This window comes from Sander lucioperca, chromosome 20 (assembly GCF_008315115.2).
Source record: "Sander lucioperca isolate FBNREF2018 chromosome 20, SLUC_FBN_1.2, whole genome shotgun sequence".
NCBI lineage: Eukaryota > Metazoa > Chordata > Actinopteri > Perciformes > Percidae > Sander > Sander lucioperca.
Window position 1 is genome coordinate 25,146,380 of NC_050192.1, and position 13,387 is coordinate 25,159,766.

Below are 13,387 nucleotides of genomic sequence, written 5' to 3' on the forward strand. Positions count from 1 at the left end.
AAAAAATGAATAGTACTGCATTGTACGAAGGTATTTCTAATATGTTGTGCACTTTGTTCACATTAGAAACATCTATCAGTATAACTCAATACTCAACACGCAGGACAGCCTCTCTAAAAGTTTCAACAAGAACTGAACATTATTGCCTTCGTGAAGGAACATTTACTGCATTACTGTGCATTATTGTACCTTATAAAGTAGCAACTGCTTGTACATGTTTTCAGTAAAACAAAATACATAACATTGTCATATTGTTTACATTTGCCTATTGTTGATTGCAGATATGGCTGAGCAACATACAGATATTATATCGAAATCGATATACTATGAGGCTAGATATCGTCTTAAATTTTGGATATCATAAAATCGTGACATAAGTGTTGTCTTTTCTTACTTTTAAAGGCTGAATTACAGTAAAGTGATGTCATTTTCTGAACTTTACAGTCAGTTCTAGCTGTTCTATTAGTTCCTGTTACCCACTTAGTCATTGTATCCACATTATTGGTGATTATTTATCAAAAATGTCTTGTTAATATTTTGTGAAAGCACCATTAGTCAACCCTACAATATCGTCGCAATATCGACATTGATGTATTTGGTCAAAAATATGGTGAGATTTGATTTTTTTCCATATCGCCCAGCTCTAATTGCAGACTGGAGTTCATCATGGGCTATGCTTTGTATTCAGCAGTAAAGAACCCTGTGTCCAGATACTGAGGTATACTGAGATATACTGAGATATACGCAGGTCAGACGGGGATACCTCCTCCAGGTCTGGCTGCTTCGTTTCCAGCCAGATTTCATTTTTAAAATGATGATTAATGTGCAACATTCTCCACAATATGTGTACTCTGCTTCCTCCCGTCCACAGCCTTTCACCCAGGGAGCTCTAACTCTCATCTCACCAGCTCATTCCATCTCCCTGTAATTGCTCTATCAATCCAGCGGGGAAAAAAACAACCCAAAATGAACTGCCCTGCGTTGTGCATGCACAGCTCATTTAGCTCCCGGCGTAATGAGAGCCGTTGCGTAAAAGCACAATCAATTTCTAATGTGCTAGTTTACAGCACCCACCGGACTGACAGCCAAGCCAATACATGACGACAAGTCTAATGGTGTTTTTTTTTTTGTTTTGGGAGTAACAGTTTACACCAATGCATGATGGGAAAAAAACAGGATTTGAAAAGAGTGCCTGGAGGGGCTTGGAGCAATGAGAAAAACAATTAAAGGTGACTCAGTGATGAAGGGTCTTTGGTGTTAAATAAAGAAGTGTGACAGACAAACACACACACACACACACACATACACACACACACACACACACACAATTTGGGCTGCAAAAATGATACACAGACTGTTATATACACCTATTTTTAAGTATAAAAGCAGGTATTCTTTACAGTGTTAGTAAATACATCCCCTTACAGTAACACAATTTTCTTCCCCCCCCCATTAAACAAAAACCAATCATTCCCTCCCAAACTGAAATAAACTACTAATTGACACTGCGGAGGCCTCCCTTTCCTGTCTCACCGAGCCATTACCATCAGCAAGACGGCGCTCTGCAGTGTCGGGTGCAAAAAAAAAAAAAAACTCAACAGAAAAAGAATCCACAGAGAGACATTAACATGATACTGCTAATTTAACATGTTCAATAAAACGTAACACAAAAGAGCTATTTAGGAAACTCCGGGTACACCGTGTGTAGTTTACAATCGTGTGAGAGAAAAACTGAAAGGGAAAAAGAAGTCTCAAACAGGGCAGAAAGGTAAAGAGTCACTTTGTGCAGAAAACATTATATGGAGGGCTGGTGACACTAGCAGCTACTCTTTAGCTTTCAGATAAAGCTGCGTCACTGTGGAGCGTTCGCCTCCTCTTCCTCCTGCTCCTCCTCCTCCTCCTCCTCCTCCTCAGAATCTTCCTGTTGGCTTTTCTTCTGTAGAGAGGAGAAGAACATGGAGATGAGATCAAAACGTCAAGTTATACCCTGGTTCCCAATTTAGTAAATTCATTCACTCCACAAGGGTGTCAATATTGGAAAATTCGGAAAAATTCCGGATTATGTTCAATGTCAACATTAAGCGAGCTAAGGCATGGAATGAGCTGCCCACTGAGCTAAAAGCTAAATTGATAATCAGACCGGTAGTCACATATAGGGGTGGGCTGGCATGGGGTGTGGTGGGACGGCGTATGGGCTGGGGGGAGGGGTACAGATGGACGTGTCTTGTATGTTTATGTGCTTTATGTATTTTAATGCGGCAATGTGTCATGCTTGTTTCTATGCTTGTTTAAAAGCCCTTCTAGGAATGGGCATTGTGCAGCAGTAGCTATAAATGCTGTGTTGCTGTACACTGGAGATTTGTTGCACAAATGGAGATTTATTGAACAAATGTCTATGTCTCAAACATCTGTCCCTATTTCAAATAAACATGGAGAAAAAAAAAAAAATCCTCTTTTTAGATTTTAGTTCTGGTTGATTTTGCACCACCTGTTGGTTACTGGCGGTAACACTGAGAATGTCTTCAAGCGTGTTCCTTTTGAAATGACACATTTATCGATTACCGTGGGCAGGAACTGTGCTTTCAGTAGCTACTCAGTCAGAAATGCGTCTGGGGGAGACGAGCAAATTGTGGTCTCTGTAGCTTACACCGAGGCAAATATGTTTCAAAGGAAAGCAGGATGGGAATGGCGGACCCTGCCACTGACAATGCAAACAAATGGAATCTGCTGATTTATTTTATTACATTTTCTTGTCCGTTTACACATTCAGTGTTAATCCAGAATGAAAATCTGCAGAATTTAGCGGACTGTTTTTCTGCTTAGGGTGGAGATGTGCTAACATTTAGATCTTTTTTTTTTTCAGAAAATCCTGCAGAATTCAGCATCCGCAGATCCCTGGTAATGAGGCTAAATAAATGCCAGCCATAAAAAAAAAAGATCAAAATAAAAATATAAAAAACAAATATTGTAGTTATGGTTAATAAACAGGTGTACGTTATTTGACGTGAACTCTAATCCCCTGTATGAAAATGAAAGTCTTGGTACAGCCCAGCCTGATGAGAGCTAATACCAACTACTGTAGTTTTTCCTCTCAGGGTTTCTCTGTTCTACATGTGCATTATTTGTAAACTTAATTCTGATGCTAGCCAAAATAAGTGAGCACCCGCCCCTCCGCCAGCATTCTGTGGTTTTGTAAAGCAACAACCCAGTATCTGCTAGCTAAATACTCATATAACAAAGGTCTTGTAACACCATCTTACCAGTTTGAGGAAGTCGATGAGTTTGTAGGCGTCTTCTCCAGTGGAGAGGTCGACAAAGTCCCGCGGGATTCTGTAGCTCAGACAGGGACTGGGCTGCACCGTCACCTCGCTGGTGGTGCAGCGAAACGCCGGGCCTTCCTGCACATACGGGTAAAAACCACTTCGTTTTTTTTTTTGTTTTGTATGTTTTTTTTGGGTGGGGGGCTTTTACGGCCTTTATTGACAGGACAGCTTGAAGACAGGAAAGGGGGAGGGAGAGAGAGAGAGAGAGAGACGGGGGAACGACGTGCAGCCAAGGGGGTAAGCGTCTCCTCACAACCCGAACCTCCTATGGCGCCATTTTGATGCCAATAAGCACTCACCTCCTGTTAGCATTCCATTGACTGCCATTCATTTTGACAGCAAATAACTTTACATCTGAAGCGTTTAAAGACTTCATTTGTCCATTGTTTATTTCTAAAGAAACACGACAATGTATAAAAGGCTCCATTACCTTGTACCTCACATTATGGCTCCGTAGCAGACGTTTTTGTAAAAATAGGCTAACAATTGTGTCATAACCACGGGACGTACTGTCGCATAGTAGAGGATTTACCGTATAGTACAGGAGAAGCTCGCAGGCAGTTTGGACTTACATTAGCTGTTTAAGTTTAATTACTAATGTTAACTAACTTTTTAGTTAGCAATAATTAGCCTGTGCCTATGTTCCTTACATATACCTACGCTCTCCGTCTCTGCTAGATTGGGAATGATTGAGATTTCTCTTGGCACAGCTACTAGAAGACTTCCAACTTTCAGACAGGTTGCTCACGTCACATTTACGTCGTCTCTCTCAGTTGGAGGCTGCGCAGTAACGCTCAGCCATCACTGGAAAAGTGCTTCTAATATCCTTCACTGGTCTCCGTCCAGAGCAACGGGATCTGTTGGTCCATTCTTATATACAGTCTATGCGTGCAGCAAAAGGGGCGCACACTCTACTGGGTGAGCTAACGGTTGCCCCGGAAATACATAGTTAAACTGTTTTCAGTTTTGACGGATTTAAGCGGGGCTCTAGTTCAGCATTACTACATAGGTCAAATACGAACACTTTGTCTCATCTGAGCCCTTTTTCCACCCTCCAAACAATTCAAATTAAAAAATATTTGTTTTATAAAAACGTCATGATGGCTGACCTGCTGCTGGGCGATTCCCCCCCCACCCGTCAGCTCCTCCCAGCTGAACAGCAGCGAGTCTGTCACCTCTCCGAACGGGTTCACGTCTATCAGCCACACCCTCCCCTGCAACACGCACACAGTACACAAGTGTTAACTCACTTTGCACAACAACAACAACAAAAAAAAAAAGGGACAATATCAAAATTCATCAGTGCGCTTACCTGGCTATCTCTGTAGACATCAAACACAACTGCCAAACAAAACAAAGAGTTTAAACAACTACATATGCAGTCACTTAACATTAACAGTATGTACATGTATATGTATATCTGCTAGTTTAGCAAATACAAAGTTAAACATTTAAGAAACTTGAAATGCATTTTAAAAATCACAAGTAATAAAAAGACACATTTGATCAGTGTTTCCCTGCATTTTCTCCTGTCCCAATACAACAACAGTGAACATTTAACCACTTAAAAAAAAGAAGAAAGAAACAGAAAAATCTGTTTCTGTCAGAGGAGAGCTGAAGGAGATGTGAAACTTTCCACAGAGTAAGGCTTCCTGCACACTGGCTGCGTGGCGTGAGCGCGGCGTTTCTGTTGCGTGTCAGTTGCGTGGCGTTTTCTATGTCTTTACACACCAGAAACGTGTCTGACGCTGCGCTGCTGCTGCTGCTAGCCTCGTCTGTACACATGTACTGTATGTTTCCCATTGATAAAATGAAATAACAGCAAAGACAACGTTGGCAGTATTGACGGCAAAATAGGCTACAGAATATTTCATTCTGTATTGACAGGTGCAATATTTTTTTTTTTAATTACATTTATATCTGCATTTATGTCAAAACCTAGGGGCTTTCAAACATCAAAATGTCATTTATTAATATGTATTTGTGTCAAAATGACATATAAACATATTTTCGTATTCTATTTTGCCTGGAAATGCTTCCAACACGCTTGCGTGTCGTGTGAAAAATAGGCGTCGGTCCTATTTCTAGCATGCACGCGTTTTCGGCGCGGCTCGAGACGCCTGAGACGTGTGCAAGCTCTAACCTGTTAACATGGGAGTCGAAATAAAAATGGACACGCCACGCAGCTGACACGCTCACGCCACGCAGGCAGTGTGCAGGAGGCCTAAGAAAAAAATAAATAAAGGATGCCGATGCTCACAGTCTTCGTCCAGGAAGTTGTACTGGATGTGCTGGCTGAAGAATCCCTGAATGGCGTGACAGATCTGCTCCTCCTGCTTCCAGACGTGCTGGTAATACTGAGTGTAGTCTCTCTGGGAGATCGCTGGAAAAAAAAAAGACCGATACATCATTAGTGGAGCTCAAATTGAATTTTATAATTGTTTCTAAATTAGCCTGCTGAGGTAAAGTATAGCTCAAACATCATTATATCACAGTTCTAATAGAGGTTTCTTTTCAAACTAATTCCCATTTTAGACACATTTTGGCTCAGTACGTGTAAAAGCAGCGCCATCTTTCTGTCTTGTGCTGTAAAGCAACCCAGCATATTCCCTGCTAATCCTGGTGGCTCACAATAGGTACGTTTACATGCACACTAATATTCCACTATTATATATTATTATATTCCGAATATGACAATATTCCGAATTTTGATTGGTCATGTAAACTGCATATTCCGTTTGGATATTCAGAATAAGGCCCGTTCCTGAATATAGCATTTTCCGAAAGAAGACGTGGGATATGTTGGTATTATTCGGGTTTTAGAGGCCTTCTTTGGACATGTATACAGCGCATTGGGAATATGCGTCTCAATTGGGGGTTTTACCGAAGTTTGCAACAGTTTACTTAACGGCCTTTTGGTTGTTTACGGCTGAAGGCTGATTTATGGTCCTGCGGAGACTCCATGTAGAGCTTTCACCGTAGCCTACGTAAGTGGCCTGAAGTTTATACTTGTACGCGGGTGTGTGCGTCGATCTCTTTAAGAGAATAGCGGGGCCGGCGTGTGTGTGTGGTAGAGCGAGTGAGAGTGACGGTGATTAGCTTCGGAGCGAGTACTCTAGAGAGTCATAGTGAGAGAAACAAAGTGTCTCCCCTGTGTTTTCTGACCACGGTGGGAAATCTGTAGCAGGAAAAGTTAACCTCTCCTTAATTTCATGTTGTTTATGGAGAAGGAGAACCAGGAAATGAGTCGGGGGAAATGCAACGCTACCAAGCCACGGCTGAGCGTCGCAGCGACGTGTAGTTACATTTTTCGAGAGGTGAATGTCAGGCTACGGCGTAGGGTCGGTATCGCCACGTACCCACGGCGCCGATTTAACGCAGAAGCATAAATCAGCCTTTACGGTCAGCTTTGTGCATTGCTATGGTTGTATGGCAAACCAACCAGCCAACAGTTTGCGAGGCTGCGGTAGAGATACATGCCCAAAAGAAAAGAAGAAGAGAAACAGCTACTTTTAAACATTATGAAAGACTTAGGTATCAACAGGTTTTTGGATACGCGCAAACATCGCAACGTCGACCTTTTCTAGACGGGGGTTAACGGAATGATAGAGAGAGGCTGTGGTCGCGCGGTCCAAGTAGTCCGCCACCGGTGGAAATCTTTGAAAAAAAAATCCTAATTTGCACAGCTGAATGTACATAAACAGCTTAGTCGAACATTTGTCTTTTTCAGAATAAAGGGCAAAAAAAGGAATAATTCGTGCCTGTAAACATACTAGTCAATGTAAAATGCAATCAAGAGGCGATGGTCTCTTTAGTAACACCAGTGGTGGAAGAAGTACTCGTCACATTTTAGTTAAAAGCAGCAATACTACAGTATAAAAAAATACTGTTAATAGTAAAAGCACAGCATTGAAACTGTTACGTAAGTAAAAGTGCAAGAGTATTAGCAAAATATAAAAGTACCACAAAAAAAGTACCAATTATACAGAACGGCCCATTTCAGAATCATATACATTATATCATTGGATTATGAATCTTATGTGTCATCACTTTAATCTTGCAGCTAGTAAAGGTGGGGCTGATTTCAAATGAGTATTGGGAAGTTTAATGTAATCTATAATAATGCATCAGAAGTTATTAGATGGGTTTTATTTTTATTAACAGTCTGAATCAGCAAAGCAACTAGAAATATTATCAAATAAATGTAGTGGAGTAACAAGTAAAATATTGCCTTCGGACATGCAGCGGAGTAGCATAAAACGGAAATACTCAAGTAAAGTACAAGTATCTCAAAATGTTACAGTACTTGAGTTAATGTACATAGTTCCATTCCAACATTGGCTAACAACAATCACTACTATCTTTAAATGTAATATGTATATGTATGTATTCTTCCTAAACGTTTTGGGGAGCAAAGCCCAAATGAAGACAGGCGAGCGGAGGCTTTTTACCGATCAGTTTGTTTTCTTTGACGAAGCAGCGAAACTCTCCGCCAGGAATCAACTCGCTCCACTTTCTCAGGACCAGCTGAGGACAAAGGACAACACCGCTGATAAAACACATAGGGGTGTGAGAGTGTGTACACACACACTTTAAATGACAAAAAAAGTAGAAAATAGAGCTGCAAAGTCGAAAAATCGTTTTGTTAACTATTAAATGAATCGCCAACTATTTCGATAATCGATTAAAGGTGCAGTAGGTAAGACTTATAAAACTAACTTTCTGTCATATTTGCTGAAACATAGGGTCAGTTTCAGTGACCCTATGAAGAACTACATGAAGCAGGTCATTTAAAAAATAAATCCGGCTCCTCTGGCACCACCTACAGCCTGTAGTGCGATTTGCAAAAATCCACCGCTCCCTGTTCAGATGCACCAATCAGGGCCGGGGGGTGTGTGTGTGTGTCTAACTGCGTGTCAATCACTGCTCATGCACACGCATTCATTCTCCCTTGTGGGGGGAGGGGCTTAGGAGACCGTTTTGGGCTTTAGCGGAAAGGGGGGGAGGGACTAAGTCCCGGATCTTCGCAATCCTACCTACAGCACCTTTAATCGGTTTGAGTAATTTTTTTTATTAATGGGAAAAACATCAAAAATCTCTGATTCCAGCTTCTTCAACGTGAATATGTTCTGGTTTATTCACTCCTTTGTGACAGTAAACTGAATATCTTTGAGATAAGACATATTGGGCTTTAGAAAACACTGATGGACATTTTTCACCATTTTCTGACATTTTATAGACCAAACAACTAGTCGTTTAATCGAGAAAACAATCAACATAATACGCAGCCCTAGTATAAAACATAATTTTCTTAAGAGCAAATATAACTCTCTCATCTGCATGATGAGACACTAAAACTTGTATTAAAAACAAGCTAATGACAATAAAGCTTAAAAAATACCTCATAGTTTATGACTGGATCTGGGGAGTCCTGGTCACTACATGCGAGGAATCTGTGCCAAGAAATGAATGAAGGTTACAACTGTTAAAGAAATATGCATCACAAGTGTTTGGAATTTCTATTTTAGTTTTCACTATAATCGGATCAGTCAGTCACACCGCAAACAGCTTGGCTGCTGAAGTTTTTAACAGAGTCCAAGAAAAACAAGCATATATCACATTGCGACACACACACACACACACACACACACACACACACACACACACACACACACACACACACACACACACACACACACACACACACACACACACACACACACACACACACACAGTAAATAACTCGCTGCACTAACTGCTTGTCATGCAGAGCGGAGAAGCGAGAGGTATACATCTACATCACAGCAATTTCTCCAGCTGCCACTTGTGTTTTACTGCAGAATCACTGAAATCAGCCTGTGCACAACAGACCTGGTTATTTTCTGATATTGGTTGTCATCTAAATGCAAAATATGTGTGTGTGTGTATGTGTTGATGTTGTTGCACGGCGAGGCTTACGGCTGCGCGAGGTCGTGGGTGATGAAGTCTGAACTTTTGAAGAGCAGAAATATATCTCTAAGGCTGTCACACTGCAGGGAGCTGTTCAGTGCAATCCAGTTAGCATCCTGAAAGGGACACACACACACACACACACACACACACACACACACACACACACACACACACACACAGTTAAGTTATGCATCAATCCTTAAGGCTGGCAGTGGTACAAGAAGCTATTCTTATCTTCAATGCACTCAAATGTACAGGGCCTTTAGCCAAAAAAATAATTTGGTTATGCTAAATAAAAAGAAGTCATGTTGACACACTTTTTCTAATGAATTCACCACTCTGCTAACTTAAAATGAAGCAGGCAAACACAGTTTTTCATTTCACTAAAAGCAGCTTAGTGCTGTATTTTACCCGTGGAGCGCTCCAGTTCAGTTTGGGAAAGACGCGCCCACCCAGGGCGTTTATGGCCTCCTGCACTTTAGAGGTGAATTCTGGGAACTCAGGAGCCTAGCACACACAAAGTCACATCACATCACATGGTTATCATAATTACTGCATTATTAAATGATATGCACGGGGTGATACACATTTCTGTCAAAAGCAGAGGAAATAAGTAAGTAAAACTTTATTGCTATAGCACCTTGTTAAACACAGGTTACAAAGTGCTTCACATCAACATCATTAGAGAAAAAGAAAACAAATACCAAGCGAAAAGCGCATACAGGAGAAAAATATTCAGAAAATACATGCAGGCAAACGGAAACAGAAAGCATTCAGCAACCAGTCACCGCGCAGATCAACCCTTAAAAATAGAAACACCCACTTAAAGAAGTGGGGTTTTAGATGTTTTTTAAACAGTGTACAGACTCAGCTGATCTAATGGGAGGGGGGGGGAGATTGATCTAGTCTGGGGGCTAGGACAGCAAAAGAGCAGTTGACTTTAGTATTACGTTTAGCACGCGTTATAGCCAACAGGTTTTGGTTGGATGACTTTCTGTAAGTGGCTGCTCAGTGGTGTCATATCCTTTAAAGGACAAAACATAAAGCTAAACAGTTGCAGAGAGTGTCCAGGTTGCTGAAGTCATCTGGTGTTACTGAAACTAGAGTGTCGTCCTTTCGCATATCAGGATATACCATTACATTACATGTCATTTAGCTGACGCTTTTATCCAAAGTTGCTACATACGTCAGAGGTGGCACGCCTCTGGAGCAACTATGGGTTAAGTGTCTTGCTCAGGGACACATTAGTTGATGTATCGCAGTGGGAATCAAACCCAGATCTCCCACACCAAAGGCATGTGTCATATCCACTGCGCCATCACTACCCACACCAAAGTGACTGATTATCTGGCCCAAGGGAAGCATATGGAAAGAGAAAAGAATAGGACCGAGAATTGACCCCTGAGGCACCCCATTTAACAGAGGAGCGTATTAGGACACAGTTACCCATGGAGACCAAAAAATATCTATCGAACAAATATGACAATCCACTCTCGGGCTTTCCCTGAGTTATGAGGATGGTATGATCAATGTTTTCAAAGGCAGCGCTAAAATTGATTTAGACCAAGATTGAGTGTTCCTACCTATCAGCCCACTGCACCGTGAGTGCGGAGGAATACTTTAAGATAGTGTAAATGCAGGTTTCAGACATTAAAAAAACATTTTGTCAGGTGGGCAATAATACACTATGTACTTACAGTAACAGTGGTGGTTGTCTCATCATCTGACCACTAGAGGGAAGTAGAGAACAAGAAACCGGATTGAACACAGTTCTAGATGCTGACTTACAAGACAGATAATTATGACATGATGACATTTCTCCCTGATAAAAGCCTCTGAAAACAGACTACAAAACATTTGGGTGTTCATGCATGTATTCTCTAATGTTTCATTATAAATTAAATCTCCAATTTAAAAGTGGACTATATCTCAGAGTTTCCCTGCTTTTGAGTAGCTGTGGTAGGTCAGCATAAAGCTGCTTAGGCAAAAAAAACATTTCAGGAGTCTGGTTTCAGTGGAGTTTCAGTGCCCTGTGATGGTCTAAGTGTCGTTCCAGACTTTGGCCTTTTAACAAATTTAACAGTCAGTCACAAATAACTAGATTACGTTAAAAAAAAAAGTGACAAAATTACTTCCTAAATTATAGCAGAGGTCTGATGCTTTTCTGCAAAAACAAATATTTTAAGACTGTGAATTAGGAAAACAAGGACTAATTTCCTTTCCAAGCAATGAGGCAAAAATAAGACAGAATACATCCCATGAAAAAAACACCGTAGTCTCTGTTCCCGTACCTGAATGTCTTCCTCTGCGTCCGAGTCACTGTTGTTAGCGTGTGTCTGCTGTGTGTTATGGTCACTGAAGGGAAGAGAAACAACAACAGATGAGTGATTCGGGCACAAAACAAATCTGAGCATCATAATGCACATACCAGTGGTGGAATGTAACTAAGTACATTTACTCAAGTACTGTACTTAAGTACAAATTGAAGGTACTCGTACTTTACTTGAGTCTTTTCTTTTCAAGCCACCTTCCACCTCTACTCCACTACATTTCAGAGGGAAATATTGTACCTTTTTACTCATCTACATTCATCTGTCAGCTTTAGTTTCTTTACAAATTAAGATGTTTGCACACAAAACACATGCAGTTTATAAAATACGTTTTATTATAAATGAAACTACCCAACAATATAACGGCCTACAAGTCCAGCTGAAATGATTAGCCGATTAAACACTTAGTTGATTGACAGAACTGTTCTGATCGTTTCCAGTTTCTAAAATGTTTGGATTATTCTACATTTTGTACTTTTACCTTTTATACTTTAAGTAGAGCTGGGCAATATATCGATATTATATCGATATCGTGATATGAGACTAGATATCGTCTTAGATTTGGAAGTCGTAATATGGCATAAGTGGTGTCTTTTCCTGGTTTTAAAGGCTGCATTACAGTAAAGTGATGTCATTTTCTTACCACTGTTGTAACTGTTCTATTATTTGCCTTTACCCACTTAGTCATTATATCCACATTACTGATGATTATTTATCAAAACTCTCATTGTGTAAATATTTTGTGAAAGCACCAATAGTCAACACTACAATATCGTTGCGGTACTGATATCGAGGTATTTGGTCAAAAATATCGGGATATTTGATTTTCTCCATATCGCCCAGCCCTAACTTTAAGTACATTCTCCTGATGATACTTGCATACTTTTACTTAAGTAACATTTCGAATACAGGACTTTTACTTGTAGCAGAGTAATTTCACAGTGTGGTATGAGTACTTTTACTTAAGTAAAGGATCTGAATACTTCTTCCACCACTGGCACATACACATTTTAGATGGAGAAAATGTGTGGTTTGAAGGGAACTGCTTTGACCATAACAACAGAGGCAATCTGTATCATCACTTGTCTGCTAAAAACAACCCCACAGCATCTTCACATCGATGCTGCTCAAACACAGCAGGTGCCATTCAAAGGAGGAATATAGCACCTTAAGATCGAGCCGAATTTTGGCAAGATATTTTCACATTTATTCGAACAAAGACAACTTTTTTTTTTTATCGAATTTGTGTGTTTGTGTGTGTCAGTGGCCTCATACCTCCCAGAGACTACCAGTGTGCCATCATCCAGTAAATAGTCTATTACATTCTGAGGCAGTGGGAGAATCAGACTGGAATAAAGAATAATAATACCACATATAAATGTATGCAATTCATAGAATACATAATAGACAACAAACAGACAGAGCTGTGGAAGAAGTAGGTTTAGGGAAGCTGCTCTGAAAAGGGATTTAAACACAATTATTTAGTAATACACACGATAAATATAGCCTAAAGATAGCTAGCTGTAGTCTGCTTCTGTCCGGTAGCTAACGTTAGCTGTTGGCTAAATTGGCTATGTTTTACAGCAACAACATTGAAAATATGTCTTTGGAATTTCTGTACAACACATCAGCTGTCTACCTTTTAATCGAATGTTTCTTGAATATCGGATACCAAACCGAAAACTGACAGTTGACAACTTGCTCCTTCTTCATGCTGCAATATCCTGTAAAGGAAAAGAGTCCATCAGTAAATATCTTCCGAACCCCATTAGATACTTGTGA

General features: G+C 40.4%; 2 protein-coding genes across 3 annotated transcripts in view; one reads left to right on the forward strand and one right to left on the reverse strand.

The window, feature by feature from the left end:
* Positions 1-1,355: 1,355 nt before the first annotated feature.
* cdc123 (cell division cycle 123 homolog (S. cerevisiae)) lies at positions 1,356-13,374 on the reverse strand. 2 transcript variants are annotated; one of them, XR_004896028.1, is made up of 14 exons: positions 13,245-13,374; positions 12,881-12,952; positions 11,567-11,630; positions 10,973-11,005; positions 9,687-9,782; positions 9,282-9,388; positions 8,725-8,776; positions 7,775-7,850; positions 5,584-5,706; positions 4,636-4,664; positions 4,433-4,537; positions 3,261-3,398; positions 1,733-1,936; positions 1,356-1,687 (listed from the first exon to the last, which is right to left on the reverse strand). XR_004896028.1 is itself a non-coding variant. In XM_031306106.2 (13 exons), exons 1-13 carry the CDS (start codon positions 13,316-13,318, stop codon positions 1,853-1,855), a joined length of 1,053 nt encoding a protein of 350 aa, XP_031161966.1. In that variant the 5' UTR covers positions 13,319-13,374; the 3' UTR covers positions 1,356-1,852. The 2 variants fall into 2 exon arrangements, 1 of the variants encoding a protein (XP_031161966.1); XM_031306106.2 differs by having other exon boundaries at positions 1,356-1,936.
* fbxo18 (F-box DNA helicase 1) overlaps positions 13,152-13,387 on the forward strand; it is a 37,288-nt gene continuing 37,052 nt past the window's right edge. The window contains exon 1 of the mRNA XM_035995987.1: positions 13,152-13,162. The gene's annotated coding sequence lies outside the window, so the exon portion shown is untranslated. The remainder of the gene's footprint in view (positions 13,163-13,387) is intronic.

What these genes read in the sequence shown, in the direction of transcription:
- cdc123 (XM_031306106.2), bottom strand. Translation starts at nt 13,318, where the DNA reads ATGAAGAAGGAGCAAGTTGTCAACTGTCAGTTTTCGGTTTGGTATCCG. An exon ending in CAAAGAAAACAAACTGATCG is followed by an intron (nt 5,707 to 7,774) that starts GTAAAAAGCCTC and finishes TTTTTTTTCCAG; the next exon opens with CGATCTCCCAGAGAGACTAC. An exon ending in TCATCGACTTCCTCAAACTG is followed by an intron (nt 1,937 to 3,260) that starts GTAAGATGGTGT and finishes TCCTCTCTACAG; the next exon opens with AAGAAAAGCCAACAGGAAGA.